Consider the following 24,726-nt stretch of genomic DNA (forward strand, 5'->3'; position numbering starts at 1 on the left):
AGTGAGTACCATACCGGTGCATTTGCAATTGCATAATTAAACTTCTAAGTTCATATGTAAGTTACATATGCATTTAGTCTGTTTTCGTGAAATAAAGCCAAAATTATTTAGAAATACAAGGAGTATTCTGAGAAATATCCAGTTATTATTGTAATGGAAATACATGTGTTTAAAGTTAAACTAAGTCAAAAAATTTGGTATAATTTCAAAATTCATGGAATGAATCCTGTTGATTTTCCTGTTTCATTACACTGGGACAAAATTAAGATATTTTTCTTCTTTGTGGACAGGTAAAAGGCACTTTAAAAGTGAAGGAAAGCCCCCCATTTCATGTTCTAAAATTCCAAAAATTTCTAACCGTGGCAGGGGGGTACCCCCAGTCCCCCACACCTTTCCCGCGCAAAATGTCACACGCTCGATACTCTGCGTGAAAAATGGATTCCTCTTTTTTTTTCTTCTAAAGTTGGCAAGTATGTACATGTATATCCCATCGCGTGATGCAGGCGAGACTGCCAGAGGCGTTCCACTTGTTTATGTAATTTTTTTTTACATGTTTCATTAGAGTGTTAAAAGCAAAGGCTTGCAGTGTAATAACTACTTGTTGCGCAAAAAGTGAAATGAAAGATTTAGCCCCAACAATTCAGCAATTGCCTCATTTGGAATAGTATAGCCCCTAAAATAGAAATTATTTCTTACCATGTGCTTAATATGAAACCCGACCTTGACCAGTCTTCACTTTTGTGCTTTTGTTGCTACAGCAAATCGGTCCAGAATTAGAGGATCAGCTTTTAACGGAAGGGCATATACCACACATCATTAAGGAGTGTATTGAATTTGTTTATATCCATGAAGGTAAGAGGTCGATCTCATATTGAGCACTTCATTAGATATGTTTATTTAAAGCATAGACTTTTGGTATTGGTAACAAAATGTAAATAAAATGTTCACAGAATTGAACAAAATTTCCTCAGAATTGTATGAAACTCGTATAAATATTTGTAAAGGATATCTGCCACTCCATTTTTCATGAAAATGTATAATTACAGAGTAATAAACAAATGAGATCAGGAAAATACTATTTATAGTGTGGTCCCACATGCTGTATCCTGTGTTAGCTACACCAGGGAAAGCATGTGGTAATGAAATGAGTATAATTTCAAGCAAGCCTGTATTATTTAAATTGAACTTTGTTGTTCTAAATAAGCATTCTGGCTTATGATATACACTTTAGGATTGCTTCCAACCATTTCCTCTCAAAATTAGATTTGTATACCATAACTTGAACTTAGCATTGAAGCATCTGCATATCATTGTCTCTATCACCACCTCCGAAACAGGTCTTGAGCAGCAAGGCATCTACAGACTGAGCGGAACAGCCTCCAAGATTCAGAAGGTTCGTGAGATGTTCAGGATGAACCCTAAGTCGGTCAGGATAAGCAGGGACGATTTTGAGGTGAACGACGTAACGGGGGCACTCAAGAAATACTTCCGAGAGCTCCCAGATCCAGTGCTCACCAAGGAGTACTACAGCAAATGGATTGAGGTGTCGGGTGAGGAATCACAAAGTTTTACTGGAGTTGAGGTGGCATTAAAAAAAAAAATAGGCCCTTATTATGATGATGATTGTCATCATTGTCATTTTTCTCAGTCCCCACATGTATCACCATTATCATCACCACCACCAATACCATCATCATCATCACCATGATCGTCATGATGATGATCATCATCACCACCACCAGTACCATCATCATCATCACCATGATCGTCATGATGATGATCATCATCACCACCACCACCATCGTCATTATCGTCATCTTCCCATCATCATCATCACCATTATCATCAGCGTAGCATCACCATCATTATCATCACCATCGTCATCATCATCATCATAATCATCGTCATCATCATTGCCATCATCATTAAAAAAGAATATTGATAGTTCCACCGATCTCGGCATAGCGGTGTTTATGCAGTCTGGTAACCCAGGCTGATTCCAACTTCGTTGCCCTTTGCTGATCACATTTTCCTCATCACTAGGTCTCTTGGAGAGGACCTTGAGCCTTCTCTTCGGTTACTTGCTCACAAGCATCCCTGCTTTCTAAAGAAATAAGTTTTTAAAAAAGGTCACCACCAAAATACAAAAACAAATTGATTCATCTACATAATATCTCCTTATCTGTCAAAATGATCATGTTTTATTATTATTTTTTTACAGATTACACGGACCATGCTATAAAGCTGGAATGGTACAAGCACCTTCTTGGTTGCCTGCCTAAGGTTCACTACTACACACTCAAAGCCATCATAGCACATCTCATAAGGTAACAGTCTTTCATAGGTTTATTTTCATTTTTAATGTAAGCTCAAAGTTCTAGCATTGTGCTTTAATCATGGATAGCTGGTTGTGAAACATAATCTCTAACCATGGAGATTCAATTTGTATATTAAGTTTTGATTTAAACTCGGGTAATAATATCATGGTTTAAATATGGATAGCCAACTGTGAAACAAATCTCATATGTCGGCACGGAAAAGTAAATGAGTTTTTTTTTCATCATTTAAGCAGTAGGAAAGGACAAAATAAAATACAAAACAGAAGAAAAAAGCAACGTTAACAAAATTATGAAATTTTCAGCTTCCCTTGAATTAAGCACAGAGTTAGATCAGACTTAAGGATAAAGACCTACAGTACAGTTTAAAGGTAAATGCTAGTTTTGGTAACGATATCAAAATGAGTTCGTACAGAATCCAATGAAATGACCACCAAAGTGTCTGTATAAATGAAATGCATGTGCCAAAGGATTCTGGAAGAAATTGTGTAATTGCTGAGGAATCAGCAAATAAGCACAGGATTCGGGTAGAGCGTCGGGCCCGATGCTCTAAGTAATAATTATACATTGTCATACGTGCGCTTATCTGTGTTGGGGATCTTCAGTGTGAACATTTTTCAGCGTAGATTTCAAGAGTTCACAAAGTTCAGTTAATGTAACTGTACCAGATCTAGATCCTCGATGATATACTGACAATTAAGCCTTGTTTTACAGACTTTCTCATGAAATCAGTGTTTACTGCAACTACTGGCATTTCTCTTTAACTTCTTTCTGTTTCTATTTATCTTGATATCAACAGGGTAAAAGAGAAAGAGCGGATAAACAAGATGACAGAGAAGAATCTTGCATCAGTCTTTGGACCCACCCTCATGGCCCTTCCAGATGTAAGATCTTATTTGCACAGTGGTGGGGGGAGGGCTGGTGCTGTAGTGTAACCCTGTGCTGTAGATTTGTATCGATACATAGAGCTTGGGGAACAATTATTAGACCATCATGTGTAAGAGCTTATGAGGAAACTGGTTATATATTTATCACCAAAACTGTATACATTTGATGAAACAATTCAAGAGGTTGTAAAGTTTAATATATTCTGAAGTTTGATATATATTGTGACTGTCAATCATTGAATCTTAATTTGAAAATGAGAATGTTGTTTAGGCAGTATATGATCTTTTGTAATGTATTTGTACATGTACTTAGATAATGCTGATGGGGGAGGGGGGGGAGTGCAGTTGAGGGGGAAAGATTGCCTCCTTGCAAAGACAATCCCATGTTTTCATTTGTATGTTCGAAGCTGCTATGATGTTGCAAATACTTAAAGGGATTGTTGCAAAAAGTGATGTGTTCAAAACTCAACTACACATATCAAGCATAAGTTTTGGTTGAAAGTCTAAATGCGATTGATTTTTAGCGGTGCATTTCATTGCAACTCTTTCTGCAATGGGCCCCAGATTTATAAGAAAATCCTCAAAAATTTGAATTTTTATGGTCCTATCTTTTTTATTCAGTCTTCCTACGGCAATGCCGAGAAGGAGATCGCCGTTATTGGTGACCTCATGACCTACTTCATGTGGCTGTTTGACGTGGACGATAAGGAGTGGGCCGATGAGGAGAAAAAAATCAAGAAACTCACAGAGATGCATCGACTTATTAAAGGACCACCAAAGGTGAGTTTAAAGGGTTAGAATTCCAAGGGCAGAGGTAGGGGGGGGGGGTGCACTGGGTTCACGTGCACTCTCCCGCTGAGGCAGAGGAGTTCCGACACTGACAACATGGTGTAGTGGTTCTGACTCTCGCCTTGTAAACAGGGTAGTGTGTTCAAATCCCACCGCAGTCTGGCGTCCTTTGGCAAAGCGTTAATCCACACTTTGCCACTCTCGACCCAGGTGCCCAGGTAGGATGTGAAAGTCATTGTAGCTTGTCCAGTACTGTGTGCGCCTCATCGGCGACTAACTGGAATGCTCTCCAGGGAGTGGAGGATGTGTACACATTGTGTGCGGGAATGACTGATTGAATCCGATGACCGGGGTAATAATATATCTGTAAAGCGCTTAGACACGTCGTTTCGTTGTACATGTATTAAGCGCTATATAAAAGCGGATTATTAGTATTATTATAAACTCTGATTTGCCGTTAAATATAATTTTGATATTGGCTTGCTTAAACTATTAAACTTAAAACTTATTCCATGTAGATCTCGATCTAAATGTGGTTTTAGAAACTAGTCTACTAGCTGACTCACTGACCTGATTTGAAAACACTTTTCTCAGTAATCAATGGTCTGTATCTGAAGTCCACTTTAAGTTAGATCACGGTATAACTCTATTCTAAAATTATGTGAAGCTGTAAAGTTAACAATTTTGTTTATATCATATATTTTATGTGTTTTCTTTTTTGTTCCCTCTTTTATGCATGATGAAGAAAGCTATCTAAGTTATCATTCCCAGACAGTTATGAATGTTTCCAAGGTAATTGGATATATACCAGCTTGGCGTTTACCAGCAAAAAATGCTGTCCTGCTGAGTTCCTATGGGAGTTACCACAACAGAAACAGAATGATTTGAGAGCCAAATAAATTAAATTTATACTAAATGAGACTTATGCCACAATTGGCTATCCATAGTTTAACCACAAACTTTAAACCAGAGTTTAATTTAAAGGTCAAGTCCACCCTAGAAAATGTTGATTTGAATAAATAGAGAAAAATCAAACTAGCATACCGCTGAAAATGTAATCAAAATCGGATGTAAAATGAGAAAGATTTGGCATTTTAAATTTTCACTTATTTTTCACAAAACTGTGACATGCACAACTCTACGTCATGCAAATGAGTCAGTTGATGATGTCCATCACTCATTATTTCTTTTGTTTTTTATTGTTTGAATTATAAAATATTTTATTTTTTACAGATTTGACAATGAGGACCAAGATAACTGAATCGTATTGTATTAAACAATGCTAACTCCACATGTAATAAAATACAAAAGAAATAGTGAGTGGATGACGTGTGGTCTCCTCATTTGCATACCGACCAGGATTTGCATGTAACTGTTTTGTGAAATTAAGCGAAACTTAAAATGTCATAGCTTTCTTATTTTACATCCGATTTTGATGAAATTTTCAGTGTTATGCTTGTTGGATTTTTCTCTTTTTACTCAAATCAACTTTTTGTTGGTGTGGACTTGTCCTTTAAACCTGAGTTCAGAATACTGGCCATTGAGTCTACTCATATTTGCCTTGAGATAAATTTCTACTTAGCATTAATTTATTTCTCATTCAGCAATCAAATGCAATCGTCATGCCCTTCTACATCAGGCATAAGAATGAAGGCAATAGCATAACTCTACCGGTAAGTCTTTAAATCTTCTGTATTTACTTTTACTTGTTCTTTTAATTATGTAGTATAATTTGTTATTTTCATTAAACTTTATCTCATTATATTGATTATGAAACTTTGTATTTTATGTTTCAGCAGATTTTGTTTTTGTGTTATGCTGTGATAATTATCATTGATGTTAGGTTGTATTGTTATGTTATGCTATATGACAATTTGTCAATGTTATGCTCTGTGATAACTGTCATTGACGTTATGTTGTATTGTGCACTCCTACATGTAAGTACTCCTACCTATATACTAGTTTATGTCTTATTGATTTTTATATCTTTTTTATTGTAAAAAATTTGGTAATTCAGCTACATACTGGTATGTAAGTTTTTAACTCACGAAACCGCTTTGAATTGAATTTATTTCCTTTAAACACGGATGTCATAGTACATATCCTGGGGCCTTTTGCCATCCAATCGTAGCTACCATAGTAACGCTGATCAACAGCCAATCAAAATCAAGGATTCCTTGCAAGTTTCCAGTACATTGCAAAGTTACCATTATAATATTTTAACCTTTATGCAATGGGGCACAGTTTTTGTACGTCTGGACGTGTTGTTTCCCAGGACAACATTTTTAAAAGTTATGCAAGCAATATTTGGAGCTATTATTTAGAATATTTTTTGGAACTGAAGTGGCTACCCTGGGAATATTCCGTTATTATGATTATTGTGATTATTACTGTTAGAAAGTGATATCAGACTATATTAGAAATCTTGATCCTTCACAATTACATGTACATGTATTAGTGCTATTTGATGCATGTTGAGGAACCTTGGTCAAAGTATGATGTTTGTGGTTGGTCTTCTCCTAAAACAAAATTTGATCATTTTTGTTCTTCTTAATTCTCCATGAAGCTGCAAGAGAATACAACAGCCAAGGAAGTGGTGGAAAGTGTAGTGAAGAAACACAATTTACCAACCCTTGATGGCAAGCCATGGGGACTGTTTGAGGTGATCGATAATGAACAGTTAGGTAAGTACACAAGTACAGTGAAACCTTATAGTGACCACCCAAGGCAGGGCTTCACACCAACCCCTTAATTCTACTGGTCCAACTGGTCATAAACTTATTATATGGCAACTCAGATTTAATAACTTCATATCAACAAAGTGTGGTTCAATTTCCTATACCCTATTCAAATTTTGACTTGTCATAGACTTTGCAATCAGATAATTGTCAACAACAAGAGCTTTTTTTGCAAACATCAGAGATATAAGACCATTGGGATGCAAGGAATTCAGTAGCTTATACATCACTGGCTATGTTTTTCATGAAATACAGGATTTACCTTATTTAACATCCGAGATTATGTTCATGTCAATGTGTAAAGTTGCCCATAACATATGAAAATGGAAATCAATATTGTATTGTTTGAAATAGAAATCTGAAATAGAAATACTTAAATTCATGTTTTCCAAATGATCTTGAGCCTGGCAGGTAATGTGCAGTGCCAGGTCAATGTAACTCTGTCCTTTCCATTGTTGAACGCCAAACAGGTTCCTAGCAATTCCCATCTATTAGGACATCATTTGGTCTGACGCAGCCGGGGTTGGAACTCCCGACCTCCTGGTTATGAGACAGACACCCTACCAAATGAGCCAACACACCGGTTAAATGAACAGCTTTGTGAAATGCCCTTAGTATGGGTTTAATCGTATTGAACATAATTGTTTTTTAATGCTCATTCTGTTTCTTACAGAGCGAATGTTGTTTGATTATGAGGTTGTTCTATCAGAGGTAGGGGCATGGGATCCGTCTGCAGCAGCAAGTAACTATCTATGCATCAAACAGAATAGCTTGTTACACAACATGGAAGTGGTATGTATTCTTTTTATAATAACTTCTTCTCTCCCTCTTTATTTTTATTTTGTTCTTTGTGTTCTTCTTCTCTCATCTCCTTAACTTCTTCCCCTTGTTCTTTATCTATTTCTTCTCCTCCTATTTCTCCTCTTTCTGCTTCATCCCCCTTCCCATAATTTGATCTCTTTCATCTCTCCTCAATTTACAATTAGCCTTGCTACATGTACATGTATTGTATTAATTGATTGAAATCAGATGTTGTACATTGTAAATAATGTGGAACAATAACTCTGTATATATTCTCAGGTCATGAATTGTTCTTATTTTGGTTTATTATCCATTGGTCCAATGCCAATTCGTCAAATTACCAACTCGTCTGCTATCATATGGTCTACCATCAGATCGTCCACTATCCACATGGTCCAATTGGCATTTTGTCCACTCTCCACTTCGTCTGATAACCAGTGGTCCAATAGCCATTTAGTCCATGTACCATTTGGTCTAATTGGAATAAGTGTTAATTGGGCGAAATAAACGAAAATTAAATGGATATTAGACCAAATGGTTATGAGACGAAATGGTCGTAGACAATCTGGTGATTAGACAAAGTGATGATTGGACCAAATGGTTATTAGACCAAATGGTTGGTAGACGAAGTGTTTATGGGCAGAATGGCATTAGACTGAATGGTGTTATATCATGTGATGAGTGGACGAGTTTTACCCTTATTTTGTTATTTTTACCCTTATTTTGGCTTCTCTCCAGTATGCAAAAAAGAAGAATAGGATTGAATAATAGTTCTGAAGCTCTAGAAATCATGTGAACCCTGTTACCTCTTATAACTCCTTCCCATTATGCATTGATAGTTCTTGAAGAACGTCACTTCCAGTTCGTCCATCAAGTACGCCGACAGCTCCAAGAAGTTCAAGGAGTACTACTTTGAGATCTCGGCGAACATCATGCGCTTCTCCAAGGTGAACAACAAGAGTGGCGGAAGCCCCATCAGCTACTGGGACATCATTCCTCTCAAGATCTATATGGGCATCGGAACCAAGTACAAGAAGACTGCTCCTACAAGGTCAGTAGAGGCCATTGTAGTCTATTCAAGATATTTTTTTATGTTTTTTGCTGTTTTTTATTTGGGGTTTAAGGCATATAGCATTTAGATGCGAATGTTTACACCTTTTGTTTATCATATTTTTGTGATCAGTGCTTCTTCATGTGCCTTCGTAGAAGATAGTGACAGACTACTCATCACAAATCATTGATTGTTTTGAAAAGTATTTTCTGGTTTTTGTCAGAGTTGTGACTAATCTATACATCAGTCACAGACCAAGAACTATGAATTTGGATGATTTTCACTGTCTAATTTAATAGCCTGCAGCCAATCAAATGCAAGGGGCTTTCAGTAGATTGCAATGATTTTTAGAGGATACATTTTCAAAATGACTTAAACATGAAGGAGAACTGCCCAGGCACACGCCTTGTGGATATTGTAAAAAAATATTTAGCCAGAGCAGAGCCAGCAATACCACACCTTATCAAATCATAAATGGAAATGACTGAGGCCCAAAATAAAGCTGATTTTACAATTACATGTATATGCAGGCACATACAGTAAATGTTCTTTTGATTTCTTATCAAACGATGCCTAATGAAACAAATATCGCTATAAAGTTAACTTGTTCTAATAATGATTTAAATGCAAGTTTAGTTTTACGAGCACTTCGGTCTTTCCCTATTACTGCTACATTTTTGTGAATAATTCATTTATTCTTCTTTCTATCTATAGATGGGGTATTACATTCCATTCACCAGGAGAAAAAGATTACAAGTAAGTAATAGTGAATGATTCTGTGAATATATTTTATGACATTGAAAAACTGGAACTCTGTAGAAGATGGATAGGAGTATGATATATAAAAAATGATTATTTTGATGTGCAAAAATATCAGTGGTCACAATTTTCTCTGATGGATTTTATTTTTCTTTTATGTTATCACAAACTTTAAAATATTTTCTTTTTCAATTTTTGTAAGTGATAGTATGATATTTGAAGCTAGGTCTTGTAAATGGTCTAGTGAACTTTTGCCATGAATTTTAAGTTAGAATGATCATATTCAGTTAACCGTAATCTCTGCTTTTATGAATATTATTTTGAAAAGATAGCTAAATCTAGCTCACCTAAAAAGTCATAGTTTGCCCACCACCTTCACCAATGGTAATTATGTCAATAGAAAAAGAATTACTCAACAATATTCCTTTGGTTGCATAAAATGAATGATAGATATTTTTAAAAACTATATTCATCCTCCCATCTTTGATCCGTTTTCATTTGCAGATACATGTTCCTCATGAAAATACAAGTCATCTCAAAATAAAAACTGAATGTGTTGATTTGTTTTTGTATTCCAGGTGTTTATGTTTTGATCAAGAGAGTGTTAGGACAATGTGGTTGGCGGGACTCTTCAGGTGTAAGGTAAGTGATACTGTTTCCAAACCTGTTTCAGTTGTCCGATAATGTTTTTCAGTGTATGGCAAAGATTTGAAACGACTGATAGAAGTCACCATCTGGATCATGTACTGTATGTGTGCTTGAATTTTATATGGTGTTAGAAAGTTTTGTTGTTGTTGTTTTCTTTATTCTAAACAGAAAGGTTATACTACATGTATTGATGACAAAATTATTATTCAACTGAACATTATCCATCAATTATGTGAAACCCGATGATTATGTCTTTGCACTATTTGGATAAAGCATTATTGTCCCTTGAAAGCCAACTACCTACATGTACTATGTAAATATGGCCTCCTGAAAGGTACATGTAGGTCCCAGACATTCAAACTCCTTGCCTCTTTATAATCATCAAATTTGTGATTGCTATGCATCGGTTTTACTTTATAACAAGCCATCCAAGTATCTTTTTGTACAAAGTTTGTGAGAATCAAGCAAGGTGCCATGGGTCGCCATGCATTCCATAGTTGTGTGTTGACTCTGAAGCTGGCGTTTTATAGGAATTTGCGTCCAATTTCAATGTAAAGTACTAGTTTTCATAAAATGCTAAAAAGCACTGCTAACTCCATATCTTAAGCCATTTAATCATTTTTAGTTCTCATTAAAAAAATAATAAGAATTAAATTCATGGAATAGGATACACTGTAGACCCAGTTGGGTAGGGTATTCATTTATTTGAAATACAATAGTTGGAGGAATACGTAACACAAATTAGAAACCATCATCATTATAGCAGTGCTTTCATCTACACGTATAAACACATACATGTATTTCAAATATTAGGAGGAGAATTCATATTTTTATGTCTTATAATTTATTCATTGATGTTTTTATTTCAGTTTCTACAGGCCAGCACACTACTTTACAGCTGGTCTTTGACCCAATTTTGGAACAAATGAAAAATATTCCTTTATGACTGGTCTGTAATCCAATTTTAGGAACAATGAAAAATGTTCTTGCATTTTGAAATATTTATACAAAGAACTAAAAGATTTTTAAAAAATGAATTTGTTGTTAATTGTGAGCCTTTTGGTTGGAGTAGAGGTCAAAATTTTCTTTGAAACATGGCATACCGCAGCTATGATGCCTCTATGATTAGGAATTAAATTTGTTGTTAGAGTATCAGTGACTTTCAACTAATTTTTATTTGACAATTCAGAGGTTTTGACTTTGCATTTTTCATTATTCATATCATACAGTGTATTTTATCATTGGTAAGAAGGTGCGCAGTGGTAGTAATAACATAGCTGAATTGATAATAAATTCACTATCAGATTTGTGTGAATGAGTAGTACATGGACATATTGTGTATAATACCACATTTACCTGACTACATGTACCAAAGAAAACTGTTGTACAACCATTGTGCTTTTCCTCTTCATTAGCTTGCCGGTGCTGCAGCGTACACTTCTAATTTAAGAGTAGGTATCTGAGGTCATCAATGGATTCTTCACTGCTTGTGATTGTTTATATACCGCCCTCTTTGTTTACTGTCATATGCCATCACTTTCAAAGCAAACACACTCTCTGTCCCAACATTGCTCTCCTTCTAACGATAGTATTAGCTTTATTCTCAGAATAAATTCAAATTTCTACTTGGGCGACAAAACATTGTATCTCAAAGAAATCAAATATTCAGAATTGTAATTTAGGATGGCTGTCATTATACATGTCCATGTAACATCTCCATTGGGATAGCCTTCCATGTGACATTGTGTATACAGTGTATGTAAAGGCATCATTTGGGGGATTATGTGTATAAAGCTAGTATTTGGATAGGATATCTTTGATAAATTATCTTGTCAGAAAGGAAAAAGTGATGTTCCCAAATATTTGAGATACAATGGCTTGTCATCAGATATGATGTCAATTTCTGGTATTCTTTTTCATCTCCTATATAGAAAAAATATTCACTTGGTGTCTTTGTAGTTCCTTTTATTCTTCATAGCTAAAAACAAAATGTAAAACAATTATCAAGAATTTTTAAAGAAAGATATCTCCCAATAGTGTCGAACTGCAACAATATTTTACAAAGTGAGCAAAGGCCTAAACTCCTCAGCCCTTCCTCTTCTGCCTCTATTGCTTCCAAATTCCAGCCTTGATATTTTAGGCTTTGTAATCTTTGAGCACTGTTCGAGACAAGAGAGATCCTTAGGGTACACCACACGTCCACTTCATGCTTTGCATTATGAGAAGGCTATTGTCTTGTGTGCCTTATGAATCCAACACTTACCATGTATTATTTGCTTTTTGATCACATGGTTACTGCTTTCCACAGTGTACACCATTAAATTCATTACATACCATGTCAACACTTTTATTCAATATTTGGAACTTTCATTTATATAAACAGTATCAGTCATTTTTATCACGGAGGAACCTGCATCTAAGAATACATTATTTAAAAGCTGGGTTTTTGACATTTGAGTATTGATACAAAACACTATTAAAAGTACATGTACATGTAATATTCTATTATACTAGGCTCTGCATCTAAGGACAGCATTCTTCAATAACTGTTTGTTATGCTAATGTGGATTTAGATTCAATTCACTTTAATAGCCTTTTTTTTTGTGATGTATACATGTAGATATTGATACATGTACAACAGTGAAGGAATTGGCCAGGACAAAATATCATCAGTATCTCTTAATTGACAAGGAATGCATTCAAATTCATCATGCAATTTCAAGGAAATATACAGATTTTTAAAATCAAGTTCAACTTTAAATACTGTAAACTCTTCCCTTGAGGATTTATTTATTTTGAATACATAAATGAATGAAAAATAGTAATTTTTGCTAATTTGAATGATAAGGGTTGACTAAGTAGGATTTAAATCAATTAATGAATATTGGTATAAGTTGAGCTCATGGGAAGTTACATTTGACTATCTCTCATGAGGAATAATTACAAAAGCACAGACATTTTAACAGTGGATTGACCGCATGTATGCGTACACATATCTTGCTCAGGAACTTGCTTTGAAAGTGTCCCAGGCATGCATGTTTGTATTATCCTACACGTACATGTACTAACCAGTATGCTTCATGTTTCCTTGTCATAGGCTTTGAGTGCTGTCAATAACTTTATTACTTAATGTTTGATGTTTCATTTCCTTTTTCACATATTCTATGCTTGGCAAGGCATGTCTAACCTAATTTTGTTCGTTTTTGTATTCTTCTCCCTTGCATCTATTAATTGTCTATCCATATTCTGTGCTCAGTTTCGCAAAACGTAAGTGTGGATTGTTCCATTAACCTCAGTATACTAATGTGTAAACAAATCAGTCTAACATTCTAAAAAAATTTCATACATGTGTGTTTCACAAAGCTGTTCATAAATTTTGAGTGAATTTACAAGAGACTGGTGATCCTTTCTTTGGCACTAAAACAACATTAGTGAAAAGTTGGTGTAAAATTATTTACCCGAAGAAAGATTCACTATTTGGGCGTTAAGTCGCTCGCAACTTATGAACAGCTTTATGAGACACCAACCAGTAGCGTTTTTTTTTTTTTAGCATAGGGGGATATTTTTTTAGATTTTTAATACTTTTGCAGCATGGGGAATAGAATACAATACCTACATGTAGATGTTTAAATGTTTCCACAGGTGAAAGTAATTCTAGTAACATTGTGGGCCCTGTTACAGATTGATTTGCATCTAACCATGAATCGCAAGTCCAATATATATGCTCTTCTGATTGGTTGACAATCAAGATGTGTTTGATTTCTGGAGCTGCATTTGATGACGACTCTAAATATGCAAAAAGCCCTATTTTCAATTAATATGCAAAGCTGCATTCTAATGTATACCTACATGTATTTCAATAGGAAAGTTGTTGAATGTTGTGGCCCAGTGGATTAGTCTTATGACTGAAACAAGAGAGTCCTAGGTTCATAATTTAGCCATGGCAGTTTCTTGAGCAAGTTATTATTTTATATTATGCTGCACTCAACCCAGGGTTCCATAACACAAAGCTTGACAATGATCGTAGAACGTTTTTCTACAATGGATTGCATTGACTACATGTACAATGCACAATCAATCATGAAAATCTATCGGACGATCAATCGCTAATCTTTGTGTTACGGAGCCAAGGAGAATGGGTACCTGGCGGGAATTTATTCCTTGAAATCCTTCTGTGCTGTTTAAGGCTGCAGGGCTTAAGCCAGAGCAATAGTATCCAAGACCTTTGGAAGTGCATAGGGCCATTATATCATAATGTGCTGTGTGGTAAACACAAACTGTTATTACACCCTGTATATAATTCAGTGTAAAAGCAATATTTTGCTTAATTTCAGCGGTTTGGTGTTTTGAAAATGTTACAGGTTTATTTGACTGCAAAATGGCATGGTCGATGTAATGAGGGAAAAAAAAACTTTTTTTGCATGTTAAGTTTGACATTTGTGCAAATCATTTTAGTAACAAATAAGCGGGATGCACATATTTATTTTTAGTGAGCACCATTTTGGCACCTGGCGTCTGTTTCTCAAAGAGTAAACGTTACTAAATATCATGCTTACTGTAGGTGCCAATATAAATATGATATTGAATGCATCATATTATTGATTAATATGCAGTTGAGCATGATCAGAGGCCCGTAACACAAAGCTTAGAAATGATCGTAGAAATACATTTCCACGATTGATTCAGTTGACTACAATACACAATCATGAAAATCAATCGTACGATTAATCGCTAACCTTTGTGTCAGGGGACCCTGATTAAGAAGTCTAACCTGGTTTTGCAAGATAATATTGCAAATTTCTATTGAAATTTATTGAAATTTTACAGTTGATAGCACATCAAATTGTACTAATTGGTGCAAGAAGCACTGAAGTGAAGCAATCAAGTGATTTCAATGAGATGCAAGGCTTATGATTGATTTTGGAAACCAAATTAGACTTGTAATTAATTGTAAAATTCATGCAACCCCTGAGTGATAACTCATACTTCCTTCGTCTGACCAGAGATGCATTACTTAGTGTAAGATTTAGTTACATGTACAGTGTACCTTTGTAAACCCCCCCCCCCCCCCCTTTCTGAATGTCATATCAGACAGTTCTGAACATTATACAGTGCGTCCCAGAATAAACGAAACCGAGATTTAGCGATCATTTATCATTACTTAATCATATATAAAATAGACAAATGACCTACCAATTTAAAGCTTAGAATCTCCTCTTTCATCTGATATTACTTAGATTATTTCTAATTCACGCATGAGTGAGCAAATACAATTTGAAGAAAGGATATCAAAAACTCATTTGGCGGGGGTTATCTGGGTTTCAAAAAGAAAACCACATTTTGAAAAGTTCAATATCTCCTCTTTAATTTGATACCTAAATTACAGAAAATGGTCAAGAAATAACAAAGTTCTGGTCATTTGAAATAAGGCTTGAATTTCAATAATTTCATAAAATGAAGAGGTTCTCAAGGCTGGCTTTCAAACTCACTCAACACTCCGTTTTGTTGACGATCAGCCATGCGTTAAATCTTTTGTTCACCATGCGAAAGCTTCTGTGGGAAACCGGTGAAAACACGTTTATCTCATGAAATTATGGAAATACAAGCCTTATTTCAAATGAACAGAACTTTTTATTTCTTGACCATTTTCTGTTATTGAGGTAACAAATTAAAGAGCAGATATTGAACTTTTCAGAAATGTGGTTTTCTTTTTGAAACCCAGATACCCCCGCCAAATGAGTTTTGGTATCCTTTCTTCAAATTGTTTTTACTCACTCATGCGTGAATAAGAAATAAGCTAAGTAATATCAGATGAAAAAGGAGATTCTAAGCTTTAAATTGGTAGGTCATTTATCTATTCTATTTATGATTAAGTTATGATAAATGATCGCTAAATCTCGGTTTCGTTTATTCTGGGACGCACTGTATATGTTATGAAGCTACTATTTTTGTCATCATTGGTATTATCGTATGTGACTTGTCAACCCAAAACCAGCAAGTCGCAATGGAAAGTTCCCGGTGAGTAGTTGAAAATATGATTTGGTCTTCGAAAAGTAAAAATAGGTGATAAGCTAACCTTAAAGAATGATTCTTCTTTTCGATACTGTCCAAAACTTTGAAGTTGTAGAGTTAAATGAAAGACACGATACAGTATGAGAGTTAATTTTGCACCAATTTTTCCTGGCTGCTTGGAATTTTCACAAAAATTGCACATTGTGCACATCGCATGCTTGATTTAACCCCAAACTTTCCTTGGCTCGTCTGTATGATGAATACAGGGGTCCACGACATTCGCTCCTGTGACAATCGCTCCACTCTAAATTCCACACACTGATCGAATGACCAACTTCAACCCTGGGTTTAACACTATACCCTACCCTAAACCTAATATAAAACCCTATTGAAACCCTAACCCTACATCTTATCCTAAATCAAGCCCAAAGTAATTGTCGCAGGAGCAAATGTCATAGGAGCAAATGTCATAGGAGCAAATGTCGTAGTAGCAAATGTCATGTCACCAAGTACATAAATGCGGAAATATGTACACCATTTTTTTTATGACCCCCCAGCATAGTTTCAGATACTATAAAGCCTTCACAAATTGTATCTCATTCACAATCATAGAAATTGAATTGGAATCTGGGACTTGAATGTTGCTATTGAGTTCTGGTACAGATTTGACCGTTTGTGCTTCAGAAGCATGCAGAATATTTCTTTTCTTGAGGGATATTTAATGATTGCCTTGTTAACTGTTTGAGGTCAACATAATGGGTGATTTCAAGTACGGTATTCGGTGTTGGTGTTGAGAGTGTAAAAAGTCCGCTGAACCGAGCTCCAGCACCGAGCTGGGTCCAGAGGAACGATACCAGTTGCGTTTATAGATAGCACATGACGTCACCCCTCTGCGCTGCTAAATCATCTCAACTTCACGCGAAAAGTCTCAACGACTAAAATGAAATCGTAGAGAAATGCATTAATTAAATTAATTAAATTCTCATTGTACAGAATATCAATGCTTTGATTAATTCAAGAATTCGAAAGAGTGAATATTATTCTTCATCAAAATATATAAAGCTCAAATAATTTGAACTCATCTTAACTGTAAAAGCTAATTTTACAGGGATGTTTCATCGTGTTTGCCTCCTGTTCACGAGCTTGAGATTGCCAACACCAATACCGAACTTGAAATCATGATTTTCCAAATCCCTGGGGGTTGGTGTTGGTGAGTGGGGAAATTGCATGTAGATCGTCAACACCAGCCGCAATGCTGGGTTTAGCAGATGACTTTCAACACCATTCTTCAACACAAACTGCCGGAAATACGTCATATTTTTCGAAGTCAATCCCAACACCAGCCTGATTTCAAGTATGGTGTTGTGGCTGGTGTTGGTGTTGTCACAACACTAACACCAGATTTCAACACCGTACTTGAAATCACCCATTGTATAATGTTATTACAGACCACACTAAGCCTATGAATTGTGCAATCAAAACAATTTGTTTATTAAATTATGAAACACAGAAAAGAATCAATAGATAATTAGTATGTTGGTGAGAACTAAGGGGGAGGGGTGTCATAAAACATTTTGGAACATACGTGTAACATGACTTTAACAAGAATTTGAGTGTCAGACAGTGAGGTCAATTCTTTTTAAATCACTTAACAAGACTGGTTATTGACATTTTGGGAAACTTACACTTGTTCTAACTTGATGTGTATTTAGTACAAATATTAATCTCCATCTGTATAGTTTAGACTTAAATTGATCCAATTGTTTTGTGATTGATGAATCCAACTGCCTTGTTGTATTTCATTTTTTTGTAAGTTTTGCATAGCTATTCTTTTTATGTTTAAGTTCCTGTGAAATATAAATTTTCTTATGAAATTGTACTGTCATTGTTAGTAATTAGATCTACTAACAATTTTTGTTTAATGTGAACAATAATGAAGAAACATGATGTTTGGTGCAATTTTGTTGATTCTAAACATTGCTAGCTTAATGGTAGATGTAGATTCATTTGAAATTTTCATAAAAAGAAACTCCTTTTTATCTTGAAATGGCTCCTGTGATAAAATTTATGAAATTGAAATTGACAGAAAAAAAATACCGGTAGAATTTTAAGTACACGAGGGATCTATTCAACTAAATCTGAATCGTAATTTCTGATTACAAAACCAGTCTGAATGAGTGCGTTGTGGTCTATTGGTTCTGACTTGTCTTTTGTAGAGAGGTTTGTTAGTTTTAATTCTAGACATGGCATGTTTTCCTTCAGCAAGAAATTGTGCTGCACTCGACCCAGGTGATGTGGATGGGGACCTGGTAGGATTAATTCCGTAAATGCACTGAACGCTGCTGACAAATTGATAGCGCGAGTTAGTTCTGGGATAATAGTTGCACTTTGTATCATCTTGCAAAATGCGCTACATTATATTCCAACTCTCCTTTTGCTTCTTCCTCTCCTTCTTCTACTCCTCCTCCTTCTTCTTCCTCTTCTTCTTCCTCCTTCTCCTTCTTCTTCTTCCTCTTCTTCTTCCTCCTTCTTCTTCTTCCTCTTCCTCCTCCTCTCCTTCTTCTTGTCCTCCTCCTCTTCCTCCTCCTCTTCCTCCTCTTCCTCCTCCTCTTCTTTATCCTCCTCCTCTTCCTCCTTCTCTTCCTCTCTCTTCCTCTTCCCTTCTCCCCCTTATTTTTAAGGTTTCATGTAGAAAAGATTCAAATCAAAGTAGTAAAAATTAAATGTGTGCTTATACAAAAACCTTTAGTTTAGGATCTGCATGTCTTGCATGTTTAAAGCTACAAATATTTTTTAATGTAATGTGTAATGGGTCACCAAGAATTGGTATTCATTTATGGAGGGTGTAGGTTGAAACTAATAGATCCCAGTCTTCAAGATGATTATTGGTGGTCTTACATGTATTCATATTTGTTAATTGAATTATTTTTTATATATTCACAGTGCCTTTTACTATACAGTGCGTATAAAAAAAGGGAGTTTTGAAAAGTCTACAAAAAATTTTGCTTCAAATTATTATATCTATATTTTGATGTTAATAGATGCTCTGAGATCTTATCTTTGAAATGTTATTTTAAAAAAAGGAATTTTATTCATGCTTGATTGAACACGGGATGTTTTTTCGGGGGTTCAAAAAGAGGCTTGTGCCAAAATGGCAGAAATGAGAAATTTGATCCACTTTTTCATTAAAATATCAAATTTTGTGGATTTTACATAATATTCAGAAAATGATATCAAATTTCATTTCCTGTGTTTTCTTTTATTTCTCTCCTTTTTTTTTTCTTGGCCATGATTTTTTTTTATTTCTCTTTATCTATCTATATTCTTTGTTTAGGGGGAGCACCCCGAGCCCCCAACTATCAGTATGCCACTGTTCAAAGGCACCATAACCTTTGTAGCATGCAATGAAAGGATTTGAAAAAAAAAACACGCTCTCCCATACTTCGGTTTAAAAAAAATTGTACTTGCCTAAAGAAGGAATATTCAAAGCTTACAGATAACATATTAGCCATGGCGTAATTTCCTTCGGCAAGAAATTTATCACATTGTGCTGCACTTGACCCAGGTGAGGTGAATGGGTACCCGGTAGGAGTTATTCCTTGAACGCTTTAGCGCCTATTAATATGGTAGCTTAGCTACAGCCGGGGTAATAGTATGATACCAAGTAACAAAGCGCAGTTGAGTATATGCACATAGTAACTGCGCTATATAAATGGACATATTATAATTATTGAAAAGGAACGACAACAGAAATATTCAAGCAAATAAGTAAATTTGGAAATGAATTTTGACCACATAATTCGAAAATTATTGCAAAGATAATGAAAAGGTTAAGAGGAAGTCTGCTGATAAGCAAGAAGTCTGATTATCATCATCATTTTATGCCATTCTGGCGCAAGCCTCCTTTTTAACACCAGACAAAAACATTCCATGTTCGCTCAAGCATGAACGAAACTTAATCATTTTAATGGTATTTGAAGGATAAGACTTCAGAGCACCTATTGACACCAAAATATAGAGATCATAATTTTAAACAAAAATTTTATAGAGTTTTCAAATCTGTCCCTTTTTTTGATATGCAATGTATACATGTATCTTCTTATCATTATGCATGCAAAAAGAAGAAGAAAAAATCTAATACAAATGCAATCATTTTCTTTTTTTTAAATTCATACTCTGATGTTCTGTGTAGCTTTAAGCCTTTCTTGTAATTTGCCAATTATTTTTACCATACAGTTGCAAGAACTCAAAGGATCTCCCCTCTCTCAATTTGAGCATGCTCCGTCTGTAAGAGATAGGACGTCAAGTGTGAGTATACGAATATTCAATTCGGTGGATTGACAGTACGGTCCCCCATCTACCGGTTGCAGCGTACAGGCCAATTTCTAACTTCACGGTCAACATCGCATGTAGTATACTGTTATGTAACTGTTATGCTTCAAAAAATGAAAACCATGTAGCAAAAGCGGAGGAAGAATTCACCAAAAACGGGTCTAAATTTTGCAAATGAACATGCGGAAAATTTCTTTCCCTCCTCCCGGACCCTGGTAAACAGCATCACTTTTTATATGCAAGCCGGCTGACCGGCATTGGACAGTGCAACCAGAGTGCAGCATATCGCATGCATGCACTGAAGCGTGCAACAGATGTCAACTTTTTCCCATGAGGCATTGAAAATTTTAGCCTGTCTGCTGCAAACAATAGGCAGCGCACCGTATTGTGAATCCACCAAATTCAAATTCATTCAAATATGGTCTTTATTGATCTACAAACATGATGCAAACATTGACAAGTGCACAAAAACAGCCATAGCTGGAGTATTAATGTTTACATGATTATATTAAAGCACAATATGTTTATTAAAAAGTAGAAATCAGAAGAACATGTACAAAGCCCAAATTTTTCAGGATCGATTATTCATGACAGATAAAAGTTTTTATTAGGTGCATGTAGCACACATAAACAAAATGGACAGATACTGATACATTCTAAGCAGCTTACTTAACGAGAAGACTAGGACTTTGTGTATATATGGTATGAGGATGAAATTGACAAGAAAAAAATAAGAAAAAACAAGCTTTCAATATTTATGGAATATATTTATTGATCAATTTTTTCTTCTATTTTAGCAGTCTTTGTTATTATTGAATCATTGAGCCAAAACTTGTATTTAATGTACTTGCAACTTTTTTTTTACATTGTAATGATATTGTAAATTATCCTTGGTCAGCCTGTCTTCTGTTCAATATTTCTATGTGCATATACCGATAAATTAGTAATAAATGAATTAGCAAATGGGTAAAGTATTGTGTTTTTCCATAATGGGGTGAAGGATATCATTTGTAATTCAGAAAAAAATAGAAAGTAAAAAAAAAATAAACTGAGAATGGTAATATTTGTATATCATAATTAAGAGCATGTTGTTTGCTATTAGCAAAAATGATCTTTAAGTATGCTTTCATTTTTGTCTCACCTGCATAGCAGAGTGAGACTATAGGCGCCGCTTTTCCGGTGGCGGCGGCGTCAACATCAAATCTTAACCTGAGGTTAAGTTTTTGAAATGACATCATAACTTAGAAAGTATATGGACCTAGTTCATGAAACTTGGCCATAAGGTTAATCAAGTATTACTAAATATCCTATTAGAGTTTCATGTCACATGACCAAGGTCAAAGGTCATTTAGGGTCAATGAACTTAAACCATGTTGGAGGAATCAACATCAAAATCTTAACCTGAGGTTAAGTGTTTGAAATGTCATCATAACTTAAAAAATATATGGACCTAGTTCATGAAACTTGGACATAAGATTAATCAAGTATCACTGAACATCCTGCATGAGTTTTATGTCACATGACCAAGGTCAAAGGTCATTTAGGGTCAATGAACTTTGGCCGAATGGGGGTATCTGTTGAATTCCCATCGTAACTTTGAAAGTTTATGGATCTGATTCATGAAACTTGGACATAATAGCAATCAAGCATCACTGAACATTTTGTGCAAGTTCCAGGTCTCATGATTAAGGTCAAAGGTCATTTAGGGTCAATGAACTTTGGCCGAATTGGGGGTATCTGTTGAATTACTATCATAACTTTGAAAGTTTATTGGTCTAGTTCGTTAAACTTGAACATAAGAGTAATCAAGTATCACTGAACATCCTGTGCGAGTTTCAGGTCACATGATCAAGGTCAAAGGTCATATAAGGTCAGTGAACTTTGGCCATGTTGGGGTTTTTTGTTGAATAACCATCATATCTCTGTAAGTTTATTGGTCTAGTTCATAAAAAGTGGACATAAGAGTAACCATGTATCACTGAACATCTTGTGCGAGTTAGAGTAGTTTTCAAAGTCAGCACTGCTGCTGTATTGAACTGCGTGATGCAGGTGAGACGGCCAGAAGCATTCCACTTGTTATTTCTACACGTTCCTCCAAATTATTGATAATCTTGCTCTGACAGGTCATAACAATTTTAGATATTTGAGAGAAATAAAATGAAGCATTAGGCCTCCTGCAAATAAAAATGATTTGAAAACAAGTTTTACTCTTCGATTGCATTTATTTTCAAGAGCAAGTATCCATTGAACATACAAACCCACTATGTAAAAGACAATGATCATACAATTTATGTGGTGTTGCAAGAAAATTTTTGCAATCAATTGCAAATATTCTGTTGCAATTTTACAATTGATGGATCAATTTTAACTGTAGCAAATTAGATCATTCTCTTTGTTTCAAGAAGTAGGTTAGCAGTTAATCACCAATTTGCATTTAATTGCAATTCATGTGATTGTTTAGGAACAATAAATAGATGTCACATAGGAGCTTTGTGTAGTTAACCATATACATGTAGTATACACAAAACTTAAGCCAGGCTGACACTTGCACGACTTTTGGCCATGATTTTGTTGTGGCAAGTCGTGCCATTTTAGGGCACGAACTGGGAGGCTCCCGCACTGTTTATGACTTGTTCATGCATAGTTCACGACAAGTTCACGATGAGTTCACGAATAATTCACGAATGCGTGCCCGTCAGTGTCCACATTGACACGAACTGGCACGTCGAGTTCACGTATAGTTTATACATAGTTTACGCACTTCCTGCATTGGCACGACGAGTTTGTGCAATTCGGACGGTGTCGTGCTGAACTATTCGTGAACTCAACGTGAGCTGTTCGTGAACTATTCGTGACAGTTGTGGCATGGCGCGCACTGGCACGCATCGTCCCGACGAGTTCACGAACAGTTTGCGCATAGTTCACGACCCGGGCGCTAAATTTTGTCATGACCAAAATTTTGAACATTTCAAAATTCTCGTCCCGACATGGCACACAGTCACGACGTGTCACGACATGTTTACGCACACTTCACGACTAGTTTGCGCACTGGCACGACGAGTCGTGCCAATGCGTGACACAAAATCGTGCAAGTGTCATGCTGGCTTTAGAAATAGCAGTAGAAAAGAATAGAATGAAATTTTAACCTTTTTCACATTAAGATGTACAAAAACACCTCTTTTTTATTATCCTTTTGTTTTATTTTTACTTAAAAATTAGAACCTAGTTGCATTTTGTATAGAGCTCCACATGCATATTACCTGCAATTCAATTCAAGATTACACTTTGTTACCAGTTTTATGTAGACATATTTTGTTTGAAGTTTCCAACAAGTGAAGCAGTTATGAAATCAGAAGCTAGAAATATAGTTTCATACATGTAGATGATTGAATCTTTAGAATAAGTCACCTTTCTTTTCAGACTATCAAACCTTCAGAGTAATGTCACAATTTTGCACACGGGCGGATCCAGGATTTTCAAAAGGGGAATGCAATTTTATTGGTGGAAAATTTTGACAAGCCCCCTCATAAAAGGTTTTCATCCACAAATTAAGGATATTTTATACCCGAAAAAAATTTGACATGCAAAAAAAAAAAGTCTTCAATTTCAAATGAAGGGGCACACCTCTGTTTTAATGGCAATTTTACTTGCCCCCCAGTGCCCCCCTGGATCTGTGCCTGGTTCAGAACTTTAAATTCACAGTCAATCAAAGTAAAATAACAATGAGTGGAACATAATTCAGTTCTTTTCCATTAGATATCACCACCTCAATAACCCAATGTGCCCATTTATGTTACTGTGGAGCATGTCATGAAAGGACTCGTGGGATATTATTGACAAAGTCTGTGTCATCTGACAGATACCATAATAACAGTCACTAACCCATACCTCTCTGCCCAATGTTTTGGAGGGTCAAGTCCACCTCAGAAAAATGTTGATTTGAATCAATATAGAATTATCAGACAAGCATAATGCTGAAAATTTTATCAAAATCGGATGTAAAACAAGAAAGTTATGACATTTTCATAATTTTGCTTATTTTTCGCAAAATATTGAATTCAAAATTTAGTCCCATGGAAATGAGAGAATCGATGAGGTCACCCACTCACTATTTCTTTCGATTTATTTTATTGTTTGAATTATACATGTATGATATTTCAATTTTTGCAGATATAACAATAAGGACGAACTTGACTGAACCATAAAATGTTAAACAATGGTAATTCCACATTTTCAGGGAAAAATAAAACTTTGTTTCACAGGATAGTGAGGAGAAAATTAGAATATTTAATATTTCAAATAGAATTCGAAAGAAATAGTGAGTGAGTGATGTCATCACTTCCCTCATTTGCATACCAAGCGAGATGTGCATA

The 24,726-nt window shown here is 35.4% G+C and overlaps 1 protein-coding gene across 7 annotated transcripts in view; it reads left to right on the forward strand.

The window, feature by feature from the left end:
• LOC121414489 (arf-GAP with Rho-GAP domain, ANK repeat and PH domain-containing protein 1-like) overlaps window positions 1-24,726 on the forward strand; it is a 123,772-nt gene that overhangs the window by 88,792 nt on the left and 10,254 nt on the right. For 5 of the 7 annotated variants that reach the window (XM_041607688.1, XM_041607695.1, XM_041607705.1 and 2 more), the window contains 13 exons: window positions 759-852; window positions 1,338-1,550; window positions 2,222-2,327; window positions 3,136-3,220; window positions 3,845-4,003; window positions 5,617-5,685; window positions 6,579-6,696; window positions 7,424-7,542; window positions 8,391-8,602; window positions 9,317-9,358; window positions 9,940-10,003; window positions 11,425-11,460; window positions 20,258-20,329. In XM_041607688.1, the coding sequence (XP_041463622.1) occupies window positions 759-852; window positions 1,338-1,550; window positions 2,222-2,327; window positions 3,136-3,220; window positions 3,845-4,003; window positions 5,617-5,685; window positions 6,579-6,696; window positions 7,424-7,542; window positions 8,391-8,602; window positions 9,317-9,358; window positions 9,940-10,003; window positions 11,425-11,460; window positions 20,258-20,329 (1,389 nt within the window). The remainder of the gene's footprint in view (window positions 1-758; window positions 853-1,337; window positions 1,551-2,221; window positions 2,328-3,135; window positions 3,221-3,844; window positions 4,004-5,616; window positions 5,686-6,578; window positions 6,697-7,423; window positions 7,543-8,390; window positions 8,603-9,316; window positions 9,359-9,939; window positions 10,004-11,424; window positions 11,461-20,257; window positions 20,330-24,726) is intronic. The other 2 variants (XM_041607727.1, XM_041607736.1) reach the window with 1 other exon arrangement.

Source organism: Lytechinus variegatus, chromosome 1 (genome assembly GCF_018143015.1).
Source record: "Lytechinus variegatus isolate NC3 chromosome 1, Lvar_3.0, whole genome shotgun sequence".
In the NCBI taxonomy this organism is placed as follows: Eukaryota; Metazoa; Echinodermata; class Echinoidea; order Temnopleuroida; family Toxopneustidae; genus Lytechinus; species Lytechinus variegatus.